This window comes from Blennius ocellaris (genome assembly GCF_963422515.1).
Source record: "Blennius ocellaris genome assembly, chromosome: 21".
NCBI classification, from domain to species: Eukaryota; Metazoa; Chordata; class Actinopteri; order Blenniiformes; family Blenniidae; genus Blennius; species Blennius ocellaris.
Window position 1 is genome coordinate 5,606,657 of NC_137670.1, and position 26,350 is coordinate 5,633,006.

At 45.3% G+C, this 26,350-nt stretch overlaps 3 protein-coding genes across 6 annotated transcripts in view; 2 read left to right on the forward strand and 1 right to left on the reverse strand.

Moving 5' to 3' along the window:
- The window catches only part of qki2 (QKI, KH domain containing, RNA binding 2), a 17,387-nt gene extending 2,210 nt beyond the window's left edge, over nt 1-15,177 (forward strand). Inside the window, exons 2-9 of one of the 4 annotated variants that reach the window (XM_080517335.1) lie at nt 2,385-2,533; nt 3,700-3,816; nt 7,078-7,221; nt 9,217-9,304; nt 9,550-9,831; nt 10,619-10,642; nt 11,371-11,448; nt 13,524-15,177. In XM_080517335.1, the coding sequence (XP_080373461.1) occupies nt 2,385-2,533; nt 3,700-3,816; nt 7,078-7,221; nt 9,217-9,304; nt 9,550-9,831; nt 10,619-10,642; nt 11,371-11,448; nt 13,524-13,546 (905 nt within the window). In that variant the 3' untranslated portion in view covers nt 13,547-15,177. Of the gene's footprint in view, nt 1-2,384; nt 2,534-3,699; nt 3,817-7,077; nt 7,222-9,216; nt 9,305-9,549; nt 9,832-10,618 lie in introns of all 4 variants that reach the window. The other 3 variants (XM_080517336.1, XM_080517337.1, XM_080517338.1) reach the window with 3 other exon arrangements.
- Nucleotides 15,178-19,476: 4,299 nt separating this feature from the next.
- On the forward strand, nt 19,477-22,955 carry timm23a (translocase of inner mitochondrial membrane 23 homolog a (yeast)). Its single transcript, XM_080517438.1, has 7 exons — nt 19,477-19,897; nt 20,010-20,068; nt 20,158-20,251; nt 21,213-21,297; nt 21,387-21,445; nt 21,664-21,774; nt 22,290-22,955. Exons 1-7 carry the CDS (start codon nt 19,792-19,794, stop codon nt 22,406-22,408), a joined length of 633 nt encoding a protein of 210 aa, XP_080373564.1. The 5' UTR covers nt 19,477-19,791; the 3' UTR covers nt 22,409-22,955.
- A 191-nt stretch (nt 22,956-23,146) lies between these two features.
- On the reverse strand, nt 23,147-26,299 carry LOC308145834 (elastase-1; the record flags this gene model as incomplete). The annotated part of the gene is made up of 6 exons (XM_080517412.1): nt 23,147-23,326; nt 23,409-23,572; nt 23,822-24,102; nt 24,229-24,323; nt 25,955-26,064; nt 26,176-26,299. The coding sequence occupies 6 exons, from the start codon at nt 26,297-26,299 to the stop codon at nt 23,147-23,149; spliced, it is 954 nt and encodes a 317-aa protein (XP_080373538.1).
- Nucleotides 26,300-26,350: the final 51 nt, after the last annotated feature.

Below are 26,350 nucleotides of genomic sequence, written 5' to 3' on the forward strand. Positions count from 1 at the left end.
CCCCCTCTCCCCACCCCACCCACCTCCATCTCCTCTTCCTCCACTAACTCTCATCATACTTTAGATTCCCACCACCTGTCACCCACAGTCATTCTTGTAAAGTTTTGTTGGGAGCTGTGTCATGCACACACACGCACACACACACACACACACACACACACACGCACGCACGCACGCACGCACACACACACACACACACACACACACACACCGAGGCGGTTGGTGATGGGAACAAACAGACAGTTGTTAGTCTCTCCCAGTGACCTAATGCTCAGGCTTATGTGAATGCTGCAGCCCATCCCTGTGCAGGAACGAGAGCGTGTCACTGTGTGAAACATTTCGTTTGAGCGCCCCCCCTCCCACCTACACCCCCCCCCCCCCACACACACACTCCTTGTTGTCCCGCTTCCTCTACAAACTCATCGATTGCAATTTACTCCTCTGACTTTGAAAACGGCAAATTATCAACAGCTCTGCAAAGCCTTCACCCCGTTTTCAAAATGTCACGTGACCCCTGTTTGAATGTCGTCGTCGCCTCAATGCGCCCGGGGGCCCCGTCGTTGCCTCTGCCTGTCGCACATCAGGATCAGATGGAGCTCCTGACTTGGCACTCTGTGACAAGTCTCATGACGCAGCAAGGTTGCGCTCGTAACCAGACGAACGCCACACATCTCTGCCTCCACAGCCGAGCACATTCATCCCTACGCATGTGATAATGTGCCCCCCCCCCCACCACCACCACCACCATCACCACCACCACCCGGTTCACAGGAGAGGCATCGTACCGGCTTGTTTTCAACTCGCCGGTATCTCACCTCCCTGAGTGGCACTAGAAGGCCCCCCCCCCCAAAAAAAAAAAAGTTTGTGCAGGGTATTTTCTGGCTGAATGTTTTGTCGTGTCCGGTCTATATTTAATCCATGACAGGTTGAAGTGTTGAGATAAGGAATGCTACCCCCCCCCCTCCACCATCACCACCACCACCACCTTCTTCACCGCTTTGCCTCTCACCCTTCCACTCTCTTGTTCTTCTTTCGCTTCTCCTTTTTTTTTTACCTCCTCTGGCTACTTTTAACCGGAGTGTCACAAAAGTTGTGCCCCGTCTGTGCAGACTTGTTTGTATGTGTGTGTCTTTAATAGTCACTTTTGGCCTCCGCCGGGTCAGAATCAACCATTAGAGGATCATCCCCCGTCGCTGCAGCAGCGGCTGTAATTATAGTGTCCCACTGTAGTTATTATGGTCAGACTTATCACTCTCAGAGCCAAGAGACATGCCAGTCAGCTTGCTTAGGTCAGATGATATTTGTGCCTCCAGGCAGTTATTCTGCCATGTGTGTGTGTGTGTGGGTTCAGACCGGGGGTCTGTGTGCGCGTGTTGTCTGGTTGCAGTAGCCGGTTATTATGGTGCTAGTGTGTCATTACAAAGGCATCAGAGGCTAGCACTGGTCATTGACACGATCCTAAACAAACACACAGGCAGACAAACATGGTCCCATTTCTGTCGCTGCTCCTGTACGAAACCTCGGAGAAGAAATCTGACCTTTCGAAAAGGTTGATTATTTTTGATTTTTTTTTTCCCCCCCGATTCAAATTGAAAACAGATTTTGGGGAATGAATTCTTCAGTTGCAGTAATCCTTAAAATGATTTCTCTGCTTGTTTAAGGGATTGGTTGCATCTTGTCCAATGTGAAAATGAGCTGGGCGGTTGTTTTTTGTTGTTGTTTGTTCCCTTTCTTTCTCAGTTTTCTGTGAGTTTGCGGCGATTATCTCAGGGTTTTTTGGACCGATATACAACCAAAACAAATCATTACAGGCATAAACAAGTCTTGGAAACAGTTGGTGTGCGTTTCTGGCAAAACAAATGCTGGAAATGATCTGCAAGTTAATTCGTTTTGCAGCCGTACTGCTTTCCGTACTGCTCCCTGGTTTTCTGTGGGGGCTGTCAACAGCTGTCCTGCACTGGAGCTTCATAAACACCGGTGGGTAGAGGAGGTCACTCTGACCCCTGAATAACATGTATGTTGCAGAGAGGAGGGAGAAATTCTGTGTGGAGAGAAATAAAGAAGAGGGGGGGGGGGGGGGGGGGGGGGGGGGTTGTCGGTAATGATTGCAAAGCATTGGCTGGTTAGATTCTACATTGTGGTGCAGAATACTTGGGACTGTCTCTCTGCCTGTCTTGTCTTTTCTTGTCTGTCTGTCCGTTCGCCCGTCTGTCTGAGCTGTCACATTCGCAGCTTCCTTTAATTCTGGTGACAGTGAGTCATCATCTAAAGAAACGAGGGGGGGGGGGGGGGAAATGCAAGAGCGCTTCACCCCCAGCGGGCGCGTTCCCAGCCGTTTCGGTCGACCCGCCGTTTTTAACCTCACTTTCTCTGTCTCTCGGAAGAAATCGGCCGGGTACGCAAAGACATGTACAACGACACGCTGAACGGCGGCATGTTCAACGGGAGGGACATGGAGGAGCTTCCAGAAGCCATCGGCCCCGTGGCGCAGCTGCAGGAGAAACTCTACGTGCCCGTCAAAGAGTACCCCGACGTGAGTGAACTGAGTCGGCGACCTTTGACCTTTTCTCCATTTGGTGCTTGTGTTTGCTCTTGTCACTTCGACTCCGCTCAGGCACGTAAAGTCACTGCCGCTCGTGATCACGAGGAGGATTTGCTTTGCATTTTTTTTTAATCTAAAAGGCCGATTTATTTCCGAGGTCAGCTTCGCTCACAGCCAATGAAGCAATGTCCGACTCAAAATAGATCAATAATGAACCTTGGTCGTTGTTGCCAATGAGATAAAGGCAAATCATTTGCAGTCACTTTCAAAGGCTCGGATGAAGTCGTGGTTGAGTTGGCACGGTGACCAGCACTTAGATTTACGATTCGTTTTTTTTTTTTTTTTCTTTTAAAGACAAGTGCGTTACGACGAAGAGACTCTGCGAATCCCAACTTTGTGCCAAGCATAGCTAAACACTTCAATACGTATCGCCTTGATCCAGACTGGAGAGCTCACATGATTTTCTCCACGCATCGTCTTGCCAATCAGCAAATACAATGACAGGCTGTCCTCACTCACATGACAGGAGGCTAATGAGACACACACACACACACTCACACTCACACGGGAGTACTCTGGAAAGGGGGTTGAGATCAAGGTTAAATATAGAGAAGCAGTCCCACTATCTGGATTTGTGTGTGTGTGTCAGAGCCAGGTCTCGTCCTAGAGGTCGGAATGTGTTGCAATTTCGGCGAACATGAAGGTGGACTCAGATAAACTTTCGTGGCGGCGCTGAGGAAGGGGAAGGGGAGGGGGGGGTGGGGTGGGGGGGGACTGGACAATAGTCAAGATGGAAGCAGAGGGACAGAGGACAAGTGGCGCAGAGAATAAACACACACACACACACACACACACAGAGGGGCAGCTGTCTAGTTAATCACTCAGTCTTAGTGACAGATAAGGTTAAGAGAACGACGCTGTCCTGTCAGGCCACCAGCAGCAGCCAGCACCCACATAATGAGCTATTTCTGTCTCTCTTAGTAACACAAACACATCGCAGACGCACAAACCTCAGAGGCACAGTCGCCCGTGCCTCATACAAAATACTTGCGCGTTGTAATAAAAAAAACACGGTTCGGACCCCCCCCAACCGGATGTACGACGTGTCAACTCTCACGTCGGTCATTTTCAAACATTTGCTTTTGTGTGTTTCGTAGTTCAACTTCGTCGGGAGGATCCTGGGCCCTCGTGGGCTGACCGCCAAGCAACTTGAGGCGGAGACCGGGTGCAAAATCATGGTTCGAGGAAAAGGCTCCATGAGAGACAAGAAGAAGGTAAAGAGGCACAATACCACTGAATTGTGGTCCATTTTGAGGTTTTTTTCCGTTCTATTCATGACCCCCGACTCGTTGCTTCTAAAAGGCTCGAACCCCATGTTGGCAGACACGCCCACTTTTACCAACACACGCATGTTCAAAATGGCCAGTTGCAAATCTCATTTTTGGCCACCTCAACGCAAGCGAGGTGACCCGTGGCGACCCCCTTCGGCAGTCTCCACGACCCGACACAGAAGACACGTGCGTTTAATGTTCCCTGGCACCGTTACACTGGAATACTGTTGTAATATTCATGACACGCAGCAACGCTTGTATCGCTTCTTGCTCGGCGTTAATAGCTTAGCCGTTAGAATTGACCAAGTAGTCCGATATGTCAAAGTGAGACTTGGTGTCCTCATACTTCGAAGGTGAAGCCTCTTTGCTCTGGCAGGGTCGCCGGATTTGGCTCGGCCTTCAGGCGGTTAAGATCCGGGGAAGCGTTTCCGTCAGCTCTCTGCGGTTCCCCAAATGTACGTGGGACGTGGGCCAGCTTTGGCGCCTGACCCTTTCCTTTGCATCTGGGCCGTTCTGTTGCGGTATCGCTTAAACCACATCTGGTTCGAGTTAGCTCTTCTGGGACGGCCTTTAGCGGGGCGGGAGCTGCCAGAACCAGGCGGAAACAGCGACAGTGGCTTTGCACAGAGGTACTAAAACTCCACCTGCTAGTCCTTCGTGCACTTTGCTTGTTGTCAAGAATAAAGAACCTGAAGATCAGATAATAGCTGCTGAGCCTCTATCTATCTATCTATCTATCTATCTATCTATCTATCTATCTATCTATCTATCTATCTATCTATCTATCTATCTATCTATCTATCTATCTATCTATCTATCTATCTATCTATCTATCTATCTATCTATCTATCTATCTATCTATCTATCTATCTATCTGTCCGTCCGCCCGCCCATCTCGCACAATGAGTTATTGGTGCTTAGGTTTTCTTTCGTGTCCTGGTGTTCGGTCCATCTGTCCTCCCTTCCTCTCCCCTGGTGTCTGTTGTTGGACGGAATCGACTCAAGCTTTCCAAACGGCAGGTGGAGCAAGTCCAGAACCCCCCCCCCCTCTCTCTCTTTCTCTCTGTTCCTCCCTCTTTTTCTCTCTCTCTCTCTCTCCCTTTCTATCTGTCTTCCTCCCTCTGTATCTTTCTTCCTCTCTCCCTCTCCCCTTCTCTCTTTCTCTCTGCTACTCTCCCTCTTTCTTTCTTTCTCTCTCTCTTTCTTGCTCTCTCTCTCTCTCTCTCTCTCTCCCTCCGCCCTCTCCCTCCAGAACATTCCCTACCCCGCACGCCCCTCGGACGGAGAGGAAGGAAAACAGAGACACAGTGGGAGGCAGCTGGGGGAGAAGAGAGAAAGATGTTGACTTTTAGCGTTCTTCAAAATGATACATCTCACTTGACAAAACAGCCACAGAGAATCCGATCTGCCAAAACACCACACTGACATGGGAGGATTCCACTTCACACCGCGGCTTTTCTCACCGCAGATCGATCTATTCACGGTTTTCAACACCTGGAATAGTGTAATACCAGAGCTACTCAAAGCGAGAAAACAAGCAGCCACTGAGCGCAGGCAGTATAAAACCACAGTTCATCACTTTAACAGTAGTTTTCGTTGAAATGAAACTCTTTTTTTTTTTTTTAGGTCTTTCTTTGTTGGATTTTGTTGCTTCAGGACTGAGCCGGAGCAGCTGCTTCCCCCCGGTTTGAAGTCTTGCTGCCTTGCAACATCTCGGTTCAGATTTAGCACGCAGGACACAAACGCAGGATCCGTCTATTTGTCCAGGTGTCTGCAAAACGACATGGAGCTGCTATATGTTCAGGCCATGTTTATTATTCTGGTTTGTCATTGTTGTGAGCGGGCCTTCGGACTAAACCAAAAAGGGAAAGAGAAAACACTCGCTGAGCAATACAAGATCAACATGAGTCGATGCAAAACAGTACATAGTAGTGTTGTCTATTCAGTTTTTTTTTCTCTCTTTTTATCGACATCACCACAGCAAGACACTGAAACTTACAAAACTTAATCCAATGCACCACCAGGCAGGATTGACCCGATAACTGTATCAGAATTAATCATGTGATCATGTTGGACAAGACCAACGAAACTCATGTTTTCTACTCGCCATTATGGTGATAATGATCGTAAGGATGGTAATGACATTGATCCATTAAAGTAGAAACATTGAATAGATGTAAATGTCATGTCGTAAAGTGAAACTGAAACATTATTGCGCTAATTTACTATAATACACACTCATACTGTTAAAATATCTCACGCAAAATTAATATTATATGTGATGTACACAGTAAATGACCCAGTCTTATAATATTTGATCACATTGTTTAATTGTTTGATCCAACAAATATAATCTATGAACTGTATGTTTTCAAGATGATAGTAAATAATTCAAAGCACAGGATACACACAAAGAGTGTCAGTGTCTCTCTCACACACACACACACGTTCATAACAATGTGCAGTTCAGAATCATCAACTGACCTCAATGAATTGTTTTTCGACCCGAGTACCAAGAGAAAACCCACAGAGAGAACATGCAATCTCACAAAAAAACAGATTTCAAGGCTTGGTTTAAAGAAAAACTGGCCATTAATAGAATTGAAGTACTTTATCAATCGCGCAAGTCGCTCCATCCGTCCTATGGGGGCAGTTTAGAGCTCAGTGTCTTGCTCATTTTGGACATGAGGACAGGGGAGATGGGAAATTGAACCAGCAACATTCCGATTTAGAGCCACAGCCGCCACAAAATAGTTACATGAACAAATCGAGAGTTCCTCCAAGTGAAATCCCAGGATTTGTTTTTGACTTGCAAACAACTCCACTTGCTCGTGAACAAACGGAGTAGATTACAAACTATTAAAAGTCGGGATTTCAGCAGCAGTTTTGCGAACGGGGATGAGATTAAGAGCGGAGCCGCAGGGGAGGAAGAATTAGGGAGCAGAGCTTTCACTAAAATGCAATCTTGTGTAACCGGCGAAGAACAACATGGCCGCTTCATGAGTTCGACACGCCTCTGAAGCCTCTTTGGACGACCTTGGGCCTTGTGTGTGTGTGTGTGTTTGTGTCTCGTTGGAGGGGCGATCCGAAAACCCGAGCCAAAGCCAAAAGAAAAGTGAAAATCGGGCCCGGGGCCTGTGCGGTGCATTCAAATTGAGCTTTCTTGAAAAAGAAAAAAAAAAAAAGCCTTCCCTGCGTTTCCAGGAGGAGATGAACCGAGGGAAGCCCAACTGGGAGCACCTAAGCGAGGACCTCCACGTCCTGATCACGGTGGAGGACACACACAACCGAGCCAAGATCAAGCTCCAGCGAGCCATCAACGAGGTCAAGAAACTCCTCGTCCCCGCTGTGAGTATCTGTCTGAATGTCCTGCAGCGGAGAAGCTGTGTGACTGGATGAGGGTTCACTCTGTTGGTATGCATGGAAGGGGGAAGGGGATTGTCAGCCCAAAAAAAAAAAGTGTGTGTGTGTGAGTGTATTTGTGTCTTTTTTTGTGTGTGTGTGTGTGTGTGTGTGTGTGTGTGTGTGTGTGTGTGTGTGTGTGTGTGTGTGTGTGTGTGTGTGTGTGTGTGTGTGTGTGTGTGTGTGTGTGTGTGTGTTTGTGTGTGTGTGTGTGGGTCTGTGTGTGTGTGTAAGGGGTTAGGGTAATTAGGGAACACGCATAAAGGGGTTTCCATGGTAACCCGGGTTGTTTGAAAGGCTGAGTGAATGAATGGAGAGTCTGTTCACTCGTTCTCCCCACTCCATCACTCCTTTCACTCGTTCACAACTCACTTCATTCCCAACTACTGGCTACAGTATTCCTTCTTCTCCATGGGTTTTTTTTTTTTTTTTTTTTTCTTTCTTCACACAAGAGAACATTTTGATTGCACCCTCTAACATTTCTCACATTCTCCTGCCCACCTACCAGCCACCCACCCTGCAGCCATACATAGATGCACACAAACTGCAAATCACAGAAACATTCAAGCAGGTACACCATTGAAATGACCCCCCCCCCCCCCCTATTTGACACATATTTTGAAATCAGAAATCTTTTTCTTTTTTATAACACTGCATTATTATCGGACTGAAAAGACCAGCAGGGAAGGTTTTTATTGCAGCAATCAGGCAATCAGCCGGCTCCCGGTTCAATCGCCCTCTCAGTATTAAAGGATGGATGCTATTACCAGCAAGGTGCTTGAACACCTGTTAATCTGTGCAAGCGCGTGTGTGTGTGTGTGTGTGTGTGTGTGGAGGGTAAAGCTAATGATATGTGTTAGTTTAACCCCGCCGACCTTCCTCCCTGAATGTAAATCAGTCAAGCTTTTCACCAAGCTGTAACTGGAGCTCAGACGCCAGCGTGTTTGACACCAAATATGTCCTATGTGATGGTGCGACTGTGTCCGGGGTCTCTGGTTAACCACGTCGCAAACACGGGACCCTCGCGCAGCGCCCGTTCCCTCGCATAGCCCTCAGACGTGATTGAAAATGAAGGGCGATATTCTCCACAGCCGTAATCTCGTGGGTGGTGGTTGTGCGGGTAGATTGTACATGTTTGAATTCTCGACAGACAGTCATTAGTTCGTGTGCAAACACTCGACGTTTCTTGTCGGCTCAGTGGAAAGAGAAAAAGAAAAAGCAGATGTGAAACTTAAGATCCCTCCAGACTTGACTTAAAGGAAACAACACAGAACTGGATGCGACGGGAAAAACAAGCCAACACCAGCAAAACATTTGTGACGCGCTAACCGCCACGTCAGCAGAAATAGATCTTTTTACCCCCCCGACGTGGACAAATAGAAGTCACACCTTCAATGATCAGTCCATTCAAGTGTCTTCGATCAGGATTTATACGAAAACGCTCACATGTAAAAACATGCAAACTCAGCACTGACAGCCTTGGGGATATTCCCACTGTGAGGCCAAAGTGCTTACCACGACACCAAACGTCTATTTGATTTTAACATAAGTCTGATTTATTCAAACGTATGTTGTTATTGTTTTAATATTGTGCAGCGTTTGGACTCTTTAAGTCGTTCTCCTCATCCCGAAGCAAGAAGAAACATCACAGTTAAATCTCAGACAATAGAACAAACAAAATAAAAGAGAAGGAAGCTCATATATTACTTCCTGCGTGGAGCCAAAAGCCCTGATATCACATCATTTGTGAAATCGACTGCGGTTTCTTTACCCTCCCTTTGAAATATGTAAATCGAGGCACAGTTGTTTTCGGCAGACTGTATAATCTGTTGACTTTTTGACCAAGACCCTGACAGAGTTCCATTCATCCGCCTGTGAAACGGCTTGATGGAGCGTCAGTGACCTGATTGTGCTGTTCTGTTCTGCGTGTCGCTGGTGTAGGCCGAGGGCGAGGACAACCTGAAGAAAATGCAGCTGATGGAGCTCGCCATTCTCAATGGGACCTACAGAGACGCCAATGTCAAGACGCGTAAGGATGACCTCATCGTTAGCATATGGAGGCGTGTCGGTGGGCGACGAAGGCGGGGGGGGGGGGGGGCCGTGGTACAGGAGTCCACTGTACATATGAACAATGCCTCTGTTCCTCCGGGTTAAATAGACTGTTTGTCCTCTCCTCTTGCGTCCCTGTCTATTGTGTTTGTGCTTTGTGTCGTCCTCTGTGTGGCGCGACGTGCGCACACTCCCCGCATCACTGTACGTCTGTGTGTCGCGCAGCCACCGCCTTCCCGCTCGGGACCCCTCAGGCGCCCCGGATCATCACAGGCCCGACGCCCGTCCTGCCGCCCAGCCTGCGCAACCCCGCCCCCGTCACCACGCCCACCATCATGCCTCTGATCCGTCAGATCCAGAGCTCCGCCCTCGTGCAGGGAGCCAATCCGCATCCGGCGCTGGTGCAGCAAGGGCCCGAGTCCGGAATCATCTACACGCCCTACGAGTACCCGTACACGCTCACACCCTCCATATTGGAATACCCGATCGACTCAACTGGAGTATTAGGTATGTAAACGAAGAGTTCGTCACTCCAATACCTGGTCAATGGATGTATTATGAGAACTGGATACTGGACTCCAATGGAACATACCGGAAAAATCTCCCTCCATAGGATTTCTACTCAGTTTAACACTCAAACACTTTAGTATGAAATCATTACGTACCTTATCAACCACTCAGCCGTATTTCTGCTCCGGTATTGAGCCGGCTTTGTTTTGCGGCTACGTCTTCATTACTGTTCAGACAGAAGGAAAAAGCAGATTTAACCCCCGGAGGTATCGTCTCATTTCTTTTCGCACTTGAATATGCCCCGTTACAGTAGCTGGTTAATTAAAACCTCAAAGTAATCACAGTGTTGTTGTTTTTTTTTATCGGTTTTTGAAACGATTTGTTCTTGCGGAGCCGGGCAGGGATCCAACAGTCTATAAAGTCAAACTCATTCACTGTCTGCGCACGATAAGCCAACAAAGACCCCAAGCCGTTTCTTCATTTCAGTTTTGTTTTTTTATGTATCTAATCTTTAAAAGATGCACACACTCGTGTTTATCAAAAACTATATAGAATCTGAAAATTCAAATGAGACAAGAACTTAAAAAAAAGTGATCAAACCCACCGCAATAGTGAAACTGTTGAGAAATTATTTTTTTTTTTTTTAGAATTGACAATGCTCATTATTCGTGCCCGTGCGTTACGTCTCGCAGTCCGACTGGGACATTGGCAGCCCCGTCCAGCTCTCGTAATACATCCACAACTCACACCGAACGCATGCTGAAGCTCATTGCTGGGCTAACAGTCCCTTCTTCCTGTGTTTTTGCAGGTATGGCTTTCCCAACCAAAGGCTAAGCGATAGCAACCCTCCCTAGCACACTCATGGACTGGCTTGCAGAGACCCTTCCCCTCCCTCCCCTCCCTCCCCCCCTTCCCCCCTCCCTCCACCCCCCCTTCCCCTACATATTTGTCCCGCAGAGCAAACACTCAGAGTTTGCTTCTAGTTTAGGATGACAGATTCTTCCACAGTCATTCTGTAGTCAAGTGTCCATTCCTGTTAACTTCCTCTTTGTATTAGCAGAGTAGTGTTGTGGTGTGACAGCTATTTAACTTTTTTTTTTTTTTTTTTTTTTTTTAAATAGATCAGCTTCCGCTTGTAATCATTAACACATTTTAGTGATCCCGTAGATATTTTAGAGCTGCTACTTGTGATTTAACCGATGTTAAAAGCTTATTTTTGAACACAGAGCTATAGAGTGACTTTGCTTACAGCTGATGTTGAATCTACTAGTGAAACTTAGCGAGAGATTAGTGGTTTGGATTCATATTTTCTTTAGAGAAGAGAAGACCACAAAACAACACAAATAATTTTGTATCCTAGAAGCGAACATTTCTTTTCTTTTTTTTTTTTTTTTTTACTTATTTTTTTCACCCTCAGCCTTGAACACTTTGTAAATTCCTGGTTTCACTGATGTTGGTGCCATGGGTGGATTGTCTGATGTCTTTCTGATGAGTAACCTTCTGTGTTCTGTTTTGGCGAATGTCAATGGCTGTTAGCAGGTGCCATGACCTCTAAGGTACGACGCCACGACAAGAGAATCCATCCTTACCAAAGGGTAGTGACCACAGACAGAGGTTAGTTAGCTCACCAGCCACTTTATGTGTATCTGTGTGTGTGTGTTTAGTGTGTGTGCATGCAGACCAATGGACCAATTTCAGTTTACATGTGTCTGTAATACGGCATGCCTTTTAAAAAAAAAAAAAGAGAGAGAGAGTTCAAAAAAAAAAAAAAAAAACTACCAGGCTAAAAGGTCACACGCAGAAGCGGCTTCCGTGTAAAAATGTGAAACAGTATTTGTTGCAGTGGAAGTGAAATGAGTGAGCAGATTGGGAGGAACCATGTCAGGGGCGGTTATCTTCGCTCGCCTGTTAACTTAAACTGGACGGCCGGCAGGCCGGGACCCTCTCAATTAGAATGGATCGCTCCGTTCATGTGACTCGGTCCTTGTGACTCTGGATTTGGAGTCGAGTCTCAGAAACTTTTTTTGTTGTTGTTTATCTCCTCAGTACTACTTTTGACCCTACAAACACTTTGGGAAGTTTTTATTTATACCCACCTCCATTCCACTAGATGTTTATTATTATCATTATTATTATTATTGTTATTATTAATAAAAAAAAAAAAACCTGTGTTACGCCCACTTACTTCATGACACTTAAGGTAACAGTGATTGTCTTTTTCGCTAAAGATCATTTGAATTGATTGTGATCTTTAGTTTTTACTACTAAAACACAGCGTGTGATAACTACTGAAGTCTGTGTTACAAGCTCTTTTGTATGAAATACTGTTGTTTGTGGTCTTATAGGTCGCCCACTGGACTTTATCATTGGGGCTGTTTACATCATTTTCATTTATTTCCTAGCCAGAGTGGTGCTGTTACCATGTATTTAGCTGCAAAATAAATTTGTATATAGGGATTTTAAGGATTTAAGTGCTTATATGAAGCTTATGGAACGAGATCGCTTGGAAATACTTGTAGTGTTTTGGTTTTTTTTGTTGGTTTTTTTTTGTTTTGTTTTGTTTTTTTCGTTTTGTTTTTTAGTTTGTAAATTTTATTTTTGTTTTTATGATATGCTTTTTATAGATGAAGTGTGTCCATGTAAACTTTTATTCAAAGTGTGTAGCTACTACTGTTTTAGTCACCGCGACGGTGGCGATGAAGGCAGTGTTTTTGCTCTGTGTATTTAAGATGAGGTGACCTTCTCGATTCACAGGCCTCGTGACTGTTTTATGCAATAGAAATGGACTAGCTAGCTACATCATATGTGTGCGTGTGCGTGTGCGTGTGCGTGTGTGTGTCTATGTGTGTGTGTCTCTGTGTGTGTGTGTGTGTGTGTGTGTGTGAGAGAGAGAGAGCGGTGGTGCTCCTGTTGTACAAGATGGACAAAAAAAACACTAAAAGGCAATAAAGATGACTATTGAAAAAAAAAAATCTGAAAAGCAAACCAAAGCCTCTAAATTCTTGTAGCTAGTCTGTCTATTGTTAAATTGTTTCTAAATCCCTCTAAAAAAAATCACCATCTCTTAACCTCTCATCGCTGTCTCTTATGGTCTTTGCTTATCGTAGTGTTTTTTTTTAGGTGCTCCTCTAATACTTCATAGCAAAACGGATCAAACCATAATCAATAATCAGTTAATCACCAGACCTTGTGCCCGCTGCTTAAACAACGAGCTCGACTTGTAAGCGAGGCCTCCCCCCCCCCCCCCCCGAAAACACTCCTCTTTGGACATTAAAGGTCACTCTCTCACCCAACATGAAACCATGCTGTCTTCCTCTCCGCCCATGGTTTCACTGTCTGTCTGTGCTAGACGTAGCCCAGCTAGCATGATTAGTGTCACTATAGCAGCCGTCGCGCGGCGGGAGGGAGCGACTGACCCCGCAAACGCAAGCGCCGCGAACGCCTCCGCCGATAGCCGGCCGTTCCTCGCGCCGGTGAACGGCCACGCCGGGCTCCGCGGAGGTGTTGCGCGGCTCTTACGTAAGCTCCCCTCACGCTGCGCGGCGGCAGTAGATCTGCCTTGTTGTCATCCCGACGCCACTAGCTGACACTAATCTCTCTTCTATCTTTTTTTCTTTTTATGTCTCCTTTTATGTGCCCTTTTTTGTTTTCCTTTCCACGTCTGTCCGTCTCTGTCTGTCTAACTCTAGCTGCCACGGCAACTAACCCATGACCCCCCCTCCCCCCACCCCCCCTTGACCTTCTGACCTTTCCGCCCAACTGATGACCCACCCATCTCTGCCCGCTGGCGCGCTCATTGGCCCACGGCCCCGCCACTCCCCAAGCTCAGCCAACCAGAGACCAGAACATTGGGAACAACCCGGCAGCTTCTGTCTAACCAACCAACCAGACGACAGCCATCATGGGAATAAACCTCAGGAGCCCGGCCCGCCACCGAGTCCTAGCCCAAACCTCACCAGACAGTGCCTTTCCTCCAAAAACTTCCAAAGCCAATTTTAAAGGGTTCAATCAAAATTACAGTCGTTCACTGCCGGCGCCGCTCAAGCACGACCAGGAGGCCTTGCCGGTTGAATCGCCGGCTGTGACGCCTGGCCTCTCTTGAGCTGCCGTGCCCTCAGTCCACACAATGCAATAATAATAATAATAATAATAATGACTCTATTAATAACATGTTAACAAACACTATACCAGCACAGAAATCCTTTGTGTACACTAAACTGGAAGAGATGCCTTGAGAGTTGTTGACACATACAGTTTCCTCAGCTGGCACCTCCCCCTTTTCGTTATTCTAATTTCCCTTAACACTTCGGAGGGATGAAAGTGTTTCTGATCCTCTTTAATTGCGCATTTCTGATGACGTCGCTTGAAAATAGAGGCCCTCATTCATGCAGATATGCAACGCCAATGCAAAGTGCACATGCAAAAAAATACTACAACATTTGAGTGCATTCATTCATTTAACACTTTTTACAGGAAGAGAATGTGTGAAAATACTCCAATGATACTTTTTTTTTTAACAATTACTTTCTACTTGTTTAGAGATGAATTAACATTTTGCCCATATACACAAGATGAAAAATTAAAAGCATTGATTTTTGAAATTTAGATAAAATAATGAACTTTTCCTGCATTTGAAAAAAAAAGCTCATTTTTGTGTTGCTTTTGTACCTTAAAATGCATAATTTTTGAAATTTAATTGTGTTTTTTGTGCATAAATTCAAATGGAAATACTGAAAAGAAAAGAAAAAAAAGCCTTTTTTTCCCCCCCACCACAACACGACAGGTGCTCGATGAGGAAAACCAAGTAACTGGAATTGAAAAATGCCAAATTATCTCTCGAGTGTCTCACGAGAGGTAAAGCCGAGGAAAGTTGCACACACGGGAGGGAAATCTACAATGGTGCCTTTTGCCTTTTTTCCACACTACAGTATTATATGAGCTCCAACAACAGTGCCTTTATTTATTGAGAGCGGTGGAACAATGTTATTCGCGTAAATCTTTTAACCCGCGACCATTTGCTGATCAATTAGGACGCCAGGCTTCACTGTCATCCTCCAGATTTTCATGACTTTACCTCCATAACTCGTCTCAGTTCAGACCCCGGTGCCAAACAAACGTGGCTCATTTGAATCGGAGGTGCGACGCAGCACAACTCCCAACGTGTAACATGTCAGAATTCCTCTATGAAAACAGTGTTATATGTGATGTTTAGTTGTTTTTTTTGTTTGTTTTTTTTTTTTTGTCGTCGTTTGGTTGGATTGTGCTGCTGAAGATAAAGTCGTCCACATTTCTTTTATATATTTATCTGCTCTTTCAGAGGATGTCAGTACACACATACACACACATGCACACTATACTTACACACAAACAGTCAAACCAAGTGATGCCTTGATATGGAATAAATCCTACAGTTGTAACATCTGTAACAAGTTCATAATGTATTTTTATATTCTATTTTGTACGTGAAAATAACATTAAATTACCTTTTCAGATGAGAACAACATGCCTTATTATGGAGAATAATTTGAGAAAATGCTATCCTCTGTGTGCCGTTAGTAACCATATCATGTTCTCGATGTCCTGATGAACTGGAGTCTGATGTTCTCTGTATTAACTTGAGCCTTCAAGATTCAGCATTGCTTGCCTCCTGTGCCTTTTTGTATACTGTGAGTGTGAAAATTAACAGTGTAGTATGACATTAATCTACTCTTCAGTGCCAAGTGTAGGTTACTAACTGTTACCACTTCTGTGATTATTAACAACTTTAATGGTATCTGTCTTTGCTTTGGATTTCTTTAGAAAAAAAAAAAAGAGAATACATGTGTGTCTAAAACGAAAAAAAATTGAAGTAGTAAAGATATGTGTTGAACGGTGATCTTTTAACTTTTAAAGTATTCTGAGCAGAAATAACTCTTTGTACACAATTAAACTCATAGTTGTAAAACTAACAAACTTTGTTGCTTTTTCTCTGTAGCACTTAATTATGCAAATCAGCTTCCTTTCCGCATACTAATCGCCAAAAACACTCCTTAGATACAGAAAGGGGAAGGAAAAAACTCCAAGCGGATACTTTAGACAAAATGCAGGGAAAAGGCCACAACATGTTTTTTCCCACTTCTCCTTTTCTGTGCTCTCTTTCCCTCTCTCTCTCTCTCTCTCTTGTTCTCCGTCTTCCTCTTGCTTTTTAAGTGGACATTACACACATCAATGTGTGTAATAGGAGAGAAGAAAACACCCAGCTCACCATGGTTTCTCACAGGCATGCACATGTATAACAGAGACAGAGGGAGGGAGAAGGAGAGGGAGAGGGAGAGGGAGAGGGAGAGAGAGAGAGGTCCTGGTTCTGGAGGACGAGGTGGCCGAGGGAATTGAAGGGAAATTGATTGTGCAAGCTCGCCCTCAAACATCTGCAGAGCAAATATTGCACAGGATCATAGTTCATCCCTGAAGTCTGTGAAAACCGACCGCTGGTAACCTGCCTGTGTCACGGTGGTGACATTTGTTTTAATTGCACTTATTAAAATGTTTACAGCATGAGCAGGATGATTTGAAAAGTGGGGAAAGGTGGGGAGGGGGGGGGGGGGGGGTGATTTAAGGCTTTTGAGCTTTTGGCACTTTGAGTTAAAAGTGAAGCTTTCCTTTTAACCACACTTTTTTTTAAAGTTTCACACAGAAAAAAAAGGAGAAAATCACATGGGGGGGGGGGGGGGGGGTCTGTGGTGAATGCAGCAGTGGGTGGCTCATTCGTCCTCTCCCTGCCCTTCCTGCTTTCATTGTGAAGTCAGGGGGGGCGATATTGAACTTCAAGCTTGGAGTTGAGCCTGCTCTGTGGCCACAACCCCAGCCCCCTGATCACAGAGAGAGAGAGAGAGAGAGAGAGAGAGAGAGAGAGAGAGAGAGAGAGAGAGAGAGAGAGAGAGAGCAAGAGAGAGAAAGGACATTATGTGACCATTGCTGACAATCCTCTGGACAGGAAGAAGCAGAGTGGAAGCACTGAGTGGAGATAGCAAGAGAATATAAAAGAGTGTGTGTGCCTGTGTGTGTATCTGTGTGTGTGTGTGTGTGTGTGTGTAGTGTACAGGGAGGGGAGGGGAGAGGGGTGGGGGGGCTAGCTGGCTGTGTGCTGTGTGGATGGGTGTGTGCTCTTCGCTTTTTTTTTTTCTTCTTTCCTATTTTCCCCCTCAAAGTTTTGTACTCTTGTTCTTTGAGATCTGCTATGAAACAGTCTTTAAGCATCTGGTAATATATTCTGCAGTCAGCCTTTGCTTTTGCCAACACTGGGGCCCAGGGCTCCGAGAGCGTACAATCAAAGTGTGTTTGTCTGCGCCCTGTGTGTGTTTGTGTGTTTGTGTGTGTGTGTATAACACGGTGTTGTATCCCAAAAAGTGGAAGCACAGTAAACTTGTAGGGCCGACACTCGTGGGGCCATGTAGAGGAGTCCTACGACAGTTTACATGTATTTAAGAGTCGATGTGGAGGTTTTATGGAGGGGTGAAGTTACAGTTAGGTTATAGTTAGGGTTACACATTTCATCCATGATGGATAAGGGGTAAGAAGTTAGGGAATGCATGTGTTACATCAATGGGAAAGCCCCGCAAAGATAGCAGTGTGTGTGTGTGTGTGTGCGTGTGTGAGACAGGTTGATTTACATTGCTATGTATGCACAACATCCTCCACATAATGAACAGCTCCAGATTTCCTCTGCTCGGTAAATATTTGATGACTGAGGGGTGGAATGATTTTAGCTGAATAACAGTGGAGTCCTATAAGCTGCAGGGAAACGACTCAAAAGTTGTATTTCAAACCCTTCTCCATTTCTTTTCCCCTCTCTCTCTCTTTCTCTCTCTCTCTCTCTCCCTCTCTCTCTCTTGTCCTCTTCCCATGTAAATAAGGCCAACTCCCCCTAACTCAACACACCCCTCTGAGGCAGTTTAAAGACCCAACACTGTCTCCTTGTCTCCTTGACAACCAGCATACACTGGGGTCCTGTCGTGGCCTCTCTGTCTTTTGTGTTTGGGAGCTCAGAAAGACAGAAAGAGAGAGAGAGAGGGAGAGAGAGAGAGAGAGAGAGAGAGGAAGGAGAGGATGAAAACAAGAGTCGTTGAAAAGGGGCAACAAAGATGACATCACGGCTATTTTATCCTGCAACAGAAAATTTGGTGCTCGGCCCGAAGATGATGAGGATGATGATGGTGGTGAGGATGATGATGATGATGATTAGCCAGAGGCACAAAATGGGTGGCAGCTCTGTCTGAGATAGTGAGAGGATGGAGAGAGAGAGAGAGAGAGAGAGAGAGAGAGAGAGAGAGAGAGAGAGAGAGAGAGAGAGAGAGAGAGAGAGAGAGAGAGGCCCAGGGCTGAATGGGGCATTGTGGGAAAGACAGTGGGCACACTGGGCAGTAACACAGAGAACACTAACTCACAGATCATGCCAGAGAGGCTGAAAACACCCACACTGGGCGACAATGGCAAACTTCATCGCTCCACTTGGCCCCTGCTGAATACACACATACAATGGCAGAATCCAAATAAGATGCTCTGTTATTCGTGAAATTCAACACACTACATTCCTTCAGTGGCTCTGTCCCTTTGACCGGCAGCAGATGGCCGGGGCCAAGCCGCCGGTACATGTGCCCGTGCGTGTGCGTGCGTGCGAGGTCCCATCCTTCCTCTTGCATCATGGGTAAGTACCTAAAAGGTCCAGGAAGGTGAGAAATGTGCGTTTTTGAGGCCTCGGGTGCATCATATGGAAGCTATTACCTCTCTGGGTCAAGTAACTGCACACAGCGCCATGAGAACGCATATCTCCCATGACTGTGAACAAATTCAGCTGAATGACTTAATTAAATCAGAGCTAATTAGCATGAGGGCTGAGGAATAAGAGGGTTGACCCTCTCATTGATGGGCTGATCGCTACTGTCGGCTCTCTGCTGCCCCCCGGTGGGACATGAGAGGAACTCCGCATCTGCGCTCAGGAAGCTGCAACAGGTGGGCCGAGCGAACACCGCAGGGAAGCTCAACCATTTATTTGGATGTAAAATATGTGTTTGTTTTTCCTCATTTCCTTTGTCAGAGTCATTTTCTGGGTTTGCGATATCTGGCTTTGTTGTTAATTTATCAACTGCTTGTGTCTTTGTGTGCATTCTACATTTCATTGTGCCCACTTTGCATATAATGTGTGGTTAAGTCTTAATGTATTTCTATTTTGCTTCTTTATAAAGACACATTCTGTCCCTCTGGTCATTGTCAATGCTGAAGGCATTACCGATCCAAATCTTTATTATTATTATTATTATTATTATTATTATTATTATTATTATTATTATTATTATGACTTTTTCCATGCCGAGCTATTTCTCCTGCAATCTTTAACCGATTTGAACCATTAAGATATCAAAACGTGCAGCTTATTCATGAGATCAGTGCCGTCTAACTGTCTCCTGCGTCCTTGGTGAGACTGTTCGGTTCACAAGGTCCATTATGAGAGTATATGCAAAAAATATAATGAGTTTAAAGCCAAGATATATTTTTACCATGACAGAAACTTTATTAACAAATTTAAATGACTTTGAAGAATAACCACCCTCCGGGTCATTTTTGGATTCCGGTTATGCGTCGAAGGGGTTAACTTTGATGACGTCACACCATCGCGTCAATGCTTGTCGCTTTACGGCAGAGCGTGTTGCTTGGAGGTCAGAGACGTGTTGTGTAAACTACACCTTGAAAACGGTTTACACCTTTAAAACACGCGTTTGAAAACATCGCAATCTTCTTCGGGACTCCGTCTACGAGTTACGGCGGATGTGGCAGCTCGTCGTCGAGTGGTTCGCGTTCAAGTTTTCTGCTTTGCTTCACGGCGAGCGGCGCCTGCTAACGTTAGCCGCCTCGGCTAGGCTAGGCTAGGCGAACAGCCCCCCTCAAGACTCCCGAACGACCCCCATAAGATCTCCTCCAGCCATGGACAACAACTCCCAGGGATCCGGGGCAATGAAAGGAGGACTCGGGAGTATCTTCGGGGGCGGTGCACCTGAATACTCCAACACGGAGCTCGCCGGGGTCCCACGTAAGTTTGAATGCCGCCTGTGGTTGGCTCTCGTTAGCATGTGTAGCTTTAACCTTTAAATGTCGAAAATACCAAATGTTCCTTTCTGTTCTGCGTTTTATTTCATTCTTAGTGACTGGAATGAGCCCCCTGTCTCCCTATCTCAATGTGGACCCTCGTTACCTGGTTCAGGTAATTTGTGTAGACCATCTATGCGAATGCAAACGGATTTGTGGTTTTTCAACGCCTCGTACAGTAACTCACACTTTGTTGTGTTTTAGGACACGGATGAGTTCATTCTACCTACTGGTGCCAATAAAACAAGAGGGAGGTTTGAGCTGGCCTTCTTTACTATTGGAGGCTCATGTATGACAGGTAAAGGGGGAAAATGAAAACAATCAACACACCCAACAATCTCCTCAAACTCTTTTTTAGTTCGGCTTCAGTGTGTTGATGTGTGTCACGTCCAAATTGTGAGCATTAGAATGAAGTTATACTGTTTTTTTGGTCAGGATATATTCAAACATTTTGACCTCTATCAAGTACTACAACGATTTGGTTCCCTGGAAATATGCAAACAGCAAAGAAAAGCAATTTAACACAATAATTCAAGAAAAGATCTCTTAACTGTTTGTATATAACTTTGTGGATTCACACCTTTATACGTTTCTGACTGACCACAGCTGCCTATGCTTTATTTAATGTCAAAAAAAAGTCAGAGACTCATTGTTTGGATTCAATCTTCACAAATGTAAATTCACCAGACACCATCTATTACCAGTATTATTTTAAATCGTTTTGGTAATTGTGGTCTGTTAGTATTTGCATATTTTTCTGTACGCTGCTCTCGTCTGTTTTTATTTATAAAAGCGTTAATGGTGGCTCAGTGGTTAGTGCTTTTGCCTCACAGGGAGAAGGTTTTCATGTGTTCATCTGCATGTTTTTATTTATTATTGGTGTGTATGTATGTTTTTTACCAACTTTTACCAAAAACTCCTCACCCAAATTGCACGAAAATTTCAGGGAGGATTTTTCATCATGCAAGGACCAATCAAATCAATTTTAGGACGTTAACGGCTAACATTTTCTTAATAAATACCCAAGAAACTGCAAAACAAATGTCCCATTCATGTTTCTCCATCTCCTCACACTAGCCAGCTGCTGTGTTTATACAACAAACAAACAATTAAAAAAAAACTGTGATTGTATTACTGTTTTCATAATGACTTTCCATGCTTGGCATTTACAATCTGCTCACAATGGCATCACACCACCTTCAGTTGGACGTGATCCATCACCAGTCAGACCGACTCAACTGTCCCTGTTGTCACTGCAGGAGCGGCTCTCGGAGCTGTGAACGGCCTTCGGATGGGTGTGACAGAGACCAGAGACATGCCATGGTCCAAACCACGTAACGTACAGTGAGTAGAGACTGAGATTGCAGAGTAACAAGTAGAATGATCCCTTCTCCCATGTCGCCTCTTAAAAACTTTGTTTCCCCGCTTTACAGAATAATCAACATGGTGACCAGACAAGGAGCTTCATGGGCCAACTCTTTGGGTTCTGTTGGTAAGATCATTACAAATCTTGAAACTGGTTTGGACTCTTAATCGAATCAGGACGTTAACTTGTTCTGTGGTGGGAAGACACGGACTCCATTTGAGATAGAATCGCTTATTTTAATAGGTATTATTTGAGCAAGTATTTTGTGATGTTTGAGATTTACCTTGTCAAAAAGACATCATTCTAACATGTTGCCACATTTTTTTTTTCAAAATGTATTTCAGCCTTGCTATATAGTGCTTTTGGTGTGGCGATCGAAAAGGCCAGAGGAGCTGAAGACGACATCAACACAGTGGCTGCTGGGACGTTAACGGGGCTGCTCTTCAAATCGAGCAGTAAGTGCGCCGATACCGATATTAGACATTAAATGAAGCAGAAGGACAGCATGTCGTTGTTCCAGGTGAAATATTGTGATTGACAACTCCCTGTGAAAGCCTGAATACACACAGCTGCACGGCTTGGTTTAATAAATGGTATCATAACATGATCTGGGACGAAAATGCAAAAATGATGTTTTCACTTGAAACGTTTGTAAACAGGGCCTTTCTGTTTTTGAGCATGTTGTGATGAATGTGCAGCAACACATGTATAACACCGTTTACCGCTTCACCGGGTATCTATTAGGAAGCAAGTTAATCTTCCGTCCTTAACGTTGATGTGCTAGAAGCATGAAAATGTTTTCAGGATTTCAGTTGGTTCGACAGAAATGGTTTAAATGACAATTTCTATTAAAAAGGATTATAATCTTTCAACGAGTTTAGTATAGACTGCTCAGTGCAATCATTTTTTAAAATTTATTATTGTTATTTCCTGTGCGATGGGCTTTAATCTTCTGCGTTTGCTTTCTCAGGTGGATTAAGGGGTGCAGCTCGAGGAGGTCTGGCTGGTCTGGCTCTGTCTGCTGCCTACGCTCTGTACAACAACTGGGAGCACCTGACCGGCGGCTCCTCGTCCTCCCGGCTGTACTGAGTTCCTCCTCGCCGCTGCTTCGACTTCAGGGCCAAACACGCGGGGGACACGGCCTTTGATCACAGCGACGAGAGGGACTCTGGTCAAATGCAGTGTGCTTTTCGGGGAAGTCCGAGCAGCTCGGCTTGGAAGGCCGCTTTCCAGGTGCATTCTGGGAAATAAAGAGACTAAATTCCCATTGAAATCCAGACGTAGACCGTCCTCACACCTCTCACTTTGTCTTCTGGGGTGTTCGTGTCGCTGACTCGCTCAGCAATAAGGAGGCGTTGTGGCGTTTTATTATAAAGTAGTCTTTAGGGGACTTATCTGTCTCCTTTGATGCGATATTCAAAATCCATGATCGACATTTCAAGAGCAGGATCATGATTCATTTGGAACTGAGAATCTTCTGCGGTAGAAGAGCAACTTCGACCAACAAGAAGCCTTATTGTCGGTTCTACTTGTGTGTCTCTTGAAATTTGTCTCGCAACAGAAACGAGTCACTGTACGTAAATCTGCTGGAAGATGGTAATGTGTCTCCATCAAACTGTATGATAAATTAAACTGAATAAACACATGAAAGATGCTTTCAGACACTTTTATTGTGCAGTAGAGTGAGTGTAAACAGGTGTGTGTAGTTTGTGCTCACGCGCAAGTGAGTATTTGTGAGATATGTGCCGACAGGAAAAGGATTCCGGCACGTTTCGGAACGAAGAACTAATAATCTGGACGTTTGAACACGCCGTCGCTGGGAAGCGTTCAGTGCAGGAAGAAGTCCCTGATGCGCGTGGCCTCGATCCAGGGGATGTAGGCGGCGGTGCGGGTGAACACGCTGGGCTTGTTCTCCACCGTGCAGCCGATGGGGCCGAAGCTCACCACGCCGTGCACCTCCCAGCGGTCCTGGCCCAGCTGGCACAGCAGAGGCCCGCCAGAATCTCCCTGGAAGAGAGGTGTGTGTTAAAATCGAGAGGTGGGGGCACTACCATAAACACACACACACATGAATGGCTGCTGGTCCCACCTGGCACGCTGCCGGCGGATCCTCCGTGTCTCTGAACCCGGCGCAGATCATGGAGTCTCGGACCCGATCGCCCCAGAACTTCTTCTGCCTGCAGGTCTTGAAGTCAATGATGGGCAGGCGGGCTTGATTCAGGGCCTCCGCCAGGGACACGTTCTCCTTCCCACCTGAAGCGGAGTTTTAACGGTGACCTCAAAGGCAACGGCATCTGGTTCTCATCTTTCATCTCGCTGCACGTGACGAGCTATGCGAAGACTTGCTTTGTGTGGAGTTTGTACGTTCCCTCTTAAGAATGTGTGTGCGCACCCTCGAAGTACTCGTTTCCAAAAAAAACATGCCTGTAAGATCATCGGGTGACTCTAAAATGACCTGTGAATGTGATTGGTTGACGTCTCTGTGTTTCCCCCTCCACTCACCCCGGGTGTCGCCCCAGCCGGTCACCCAGCAGTAGTGCCCCGGCTTGAGGCTGGTCTGCTTGCGCGGCAGGCAGGCGTAGCGGATGAAGTTGGAGGGGACGATGTCGGTTCCGGCCTTCACCAGGGCGATGTCGTAGTCCAGCTCGCTGTGGGTGGGGTAACGGAAGTTCTCGTGCCGGTAGATCCTCTTGACGGGGAAGATCCTCTCCGGCGTCTCCGAGCGCTTCAACTGGTGCTTCCCCAGGACGATCCTCCAACTCCCAGCATCCTCCGCTTTACCCCTGAGGGGAGGATGGCGTTATGCTTACAAAGCACTTTTTAAATATATTCCACACACGGATTAATCCACGCCTCAAACTGTTCTTCAATGAGAGGTTGGGTAGAAAATAGACGCATGTTTTTCTTACTTCTGGAAGCAGTGAGCTGCAGTGAGGATCCAGTTCTTGTGGATGAGAGTTCCTCCACAGACGTGAATGTAGTGTTTGCTCCCTCTGGGTCGGACCTGGTGAAGACGAGCAGACACACTCCTCAGTCCAGTTACGTGAGATGATTTTTAAAATCTTGTTTACATCTTTCCTACAGGGACTTGGTCATAAATACACTTACGCACATACAAAGTAAGGAGTCTCCTCTTTTATTTAAGTAAAAGTCTCATCTTACTTCTCAGTTTCTGTTTACAAAGTAATGATTGCCACAGAAACGACAAAGTCAACAGTTTGACCTCAGTCCCTCTCTTGGAGGATCACTAATGAACCCTGAAGTTATATTAATGTGAAAAACTGAATATCCAGCCAAAGACACAGCATTTAATATTAGAGGGACTTAACATGTTTTTTTTAAATATAAACTAGAAATGCTCAAGATAAAAAAGAGAAAAGTTTCCTCTGATTAATTTCCTTTTTTTTTTTTTTTTTTACTATTGTTGGATCACCGGAGAGCAGTAAATGTATTTTCTGAAGTTTAAAATAACTACATTATATTTAAACAGCCAGTTCTATTTATAGTCTTGTCCTCATGAAGCTCAATGTTATGATTTTGCCCAAAAAACACATTGCTCAACCTGCTTTGTTTTATCCATCGTATCCATTCACTACCCACCTAACCCCAATTCTTTAATACTCATTTGTATGTAATGGACTAAACGCAAGCTGCCTTTTCACAGCAGCTGTCGTTACATTGACAGCTTTATTTAGATGTCACCTTTCCCGAACAAGATGCAAGCGACAAAGACGAGTTCAAAGTCGAGAAACTCAACAGCAAATGTTCAGTAACGATAGAGAAGAAACGAGAGGAAAGAAAAACAGACCAGGCGACCGTCTGCCTCCTCCAGCTGGAGTGAGAATTTCATTTTTAAATGTATTTGTTGATGGTTTGAGGAATATTTTCGGCAGATTTAAGATCTACAACTAGTGCCGCAAATCATTTAAACTAACATAAATGGATCATTTATTAAATGTTCGAGCAGATCTACTAAAGCCTGATAGTTTTCTATACATAACATCAGTTATTGTTAAATTACTTTATAGTAGCCTATGTTTTCATACATAAAATGGAAATAATGCAACATGTTACTGTAACATTGCTGTTGTCGTTGTTGCTTTGTTTGGTTGTACACCAAGTTTAACACAGAGTTTTGCAGAGATAACCACTGATTGCTTCAGCTGCATACTCATACGCCACCTGTCATGTTCCTGCCATCGTGGCCGCAAAATGAATGTATTTAACATTAACATCCAGCTGTCATGAACATAAACACTGGATTCCATTTATACCAGCTGCCTGTGTTTCGGTAGTTGATCTCAGCCATTTGTCATCTTCCCTCTGGCTGATTCAACTTAAACTGTAATTAAAGAGTCATTTGTTGGACAAAGCCACTCAATACCAACATCTGATGGGTAACAACAATAACACAGGCGCAATTGAGAGAAAAGTTCTGGCGACTTTTTTTTTTTTAGCTCTGGCAATCAATAAAACAACTCCACCCATTTGTAAAGAATTAACCTGTGATAAAGTATTTATTTTCATTAACCTGCCCCATGTGGGCCATCAGACGAAGCAGGAAGAAGGAACGTGTCCAAATATCAGTTGATTTCCCCCCGACTGACAACACACTGAACACGTCAGAGTCTTTACCTGCAGAGACACCTGCCAAGGCCAGGAGTGAGGTCGGGCCTCGTTTCCAGATACAATCCTCTCGGCCATGTTGGGTTTGAAGTGGGCCGTGCCGCAATCTTTGGGCCAGTCTAGGAAGAGAGATGGAGACAAACATGTCATCAACATATACTGCCTTTTTTTTTTTTTTCTTCTTCTTCTTTTTTTTTTTTTAAATGTGTTTGAATGTGTTCTTGTCTTACCCAGGTGAAGGACTTTGTGCTGTGGCTGCCGTCCCGGGGTGAGCGTGTACGCGGCTGCAGGCAGGGATGCCTTGCTCAGCAGCAGCGGCAGAAGTAGGAGCAGCGGTGGTCCTGGTACAGCCATCGTCTTCCACAGAATCACCCGCCGGCGTGCGTCCCACGCTATTTATACCGG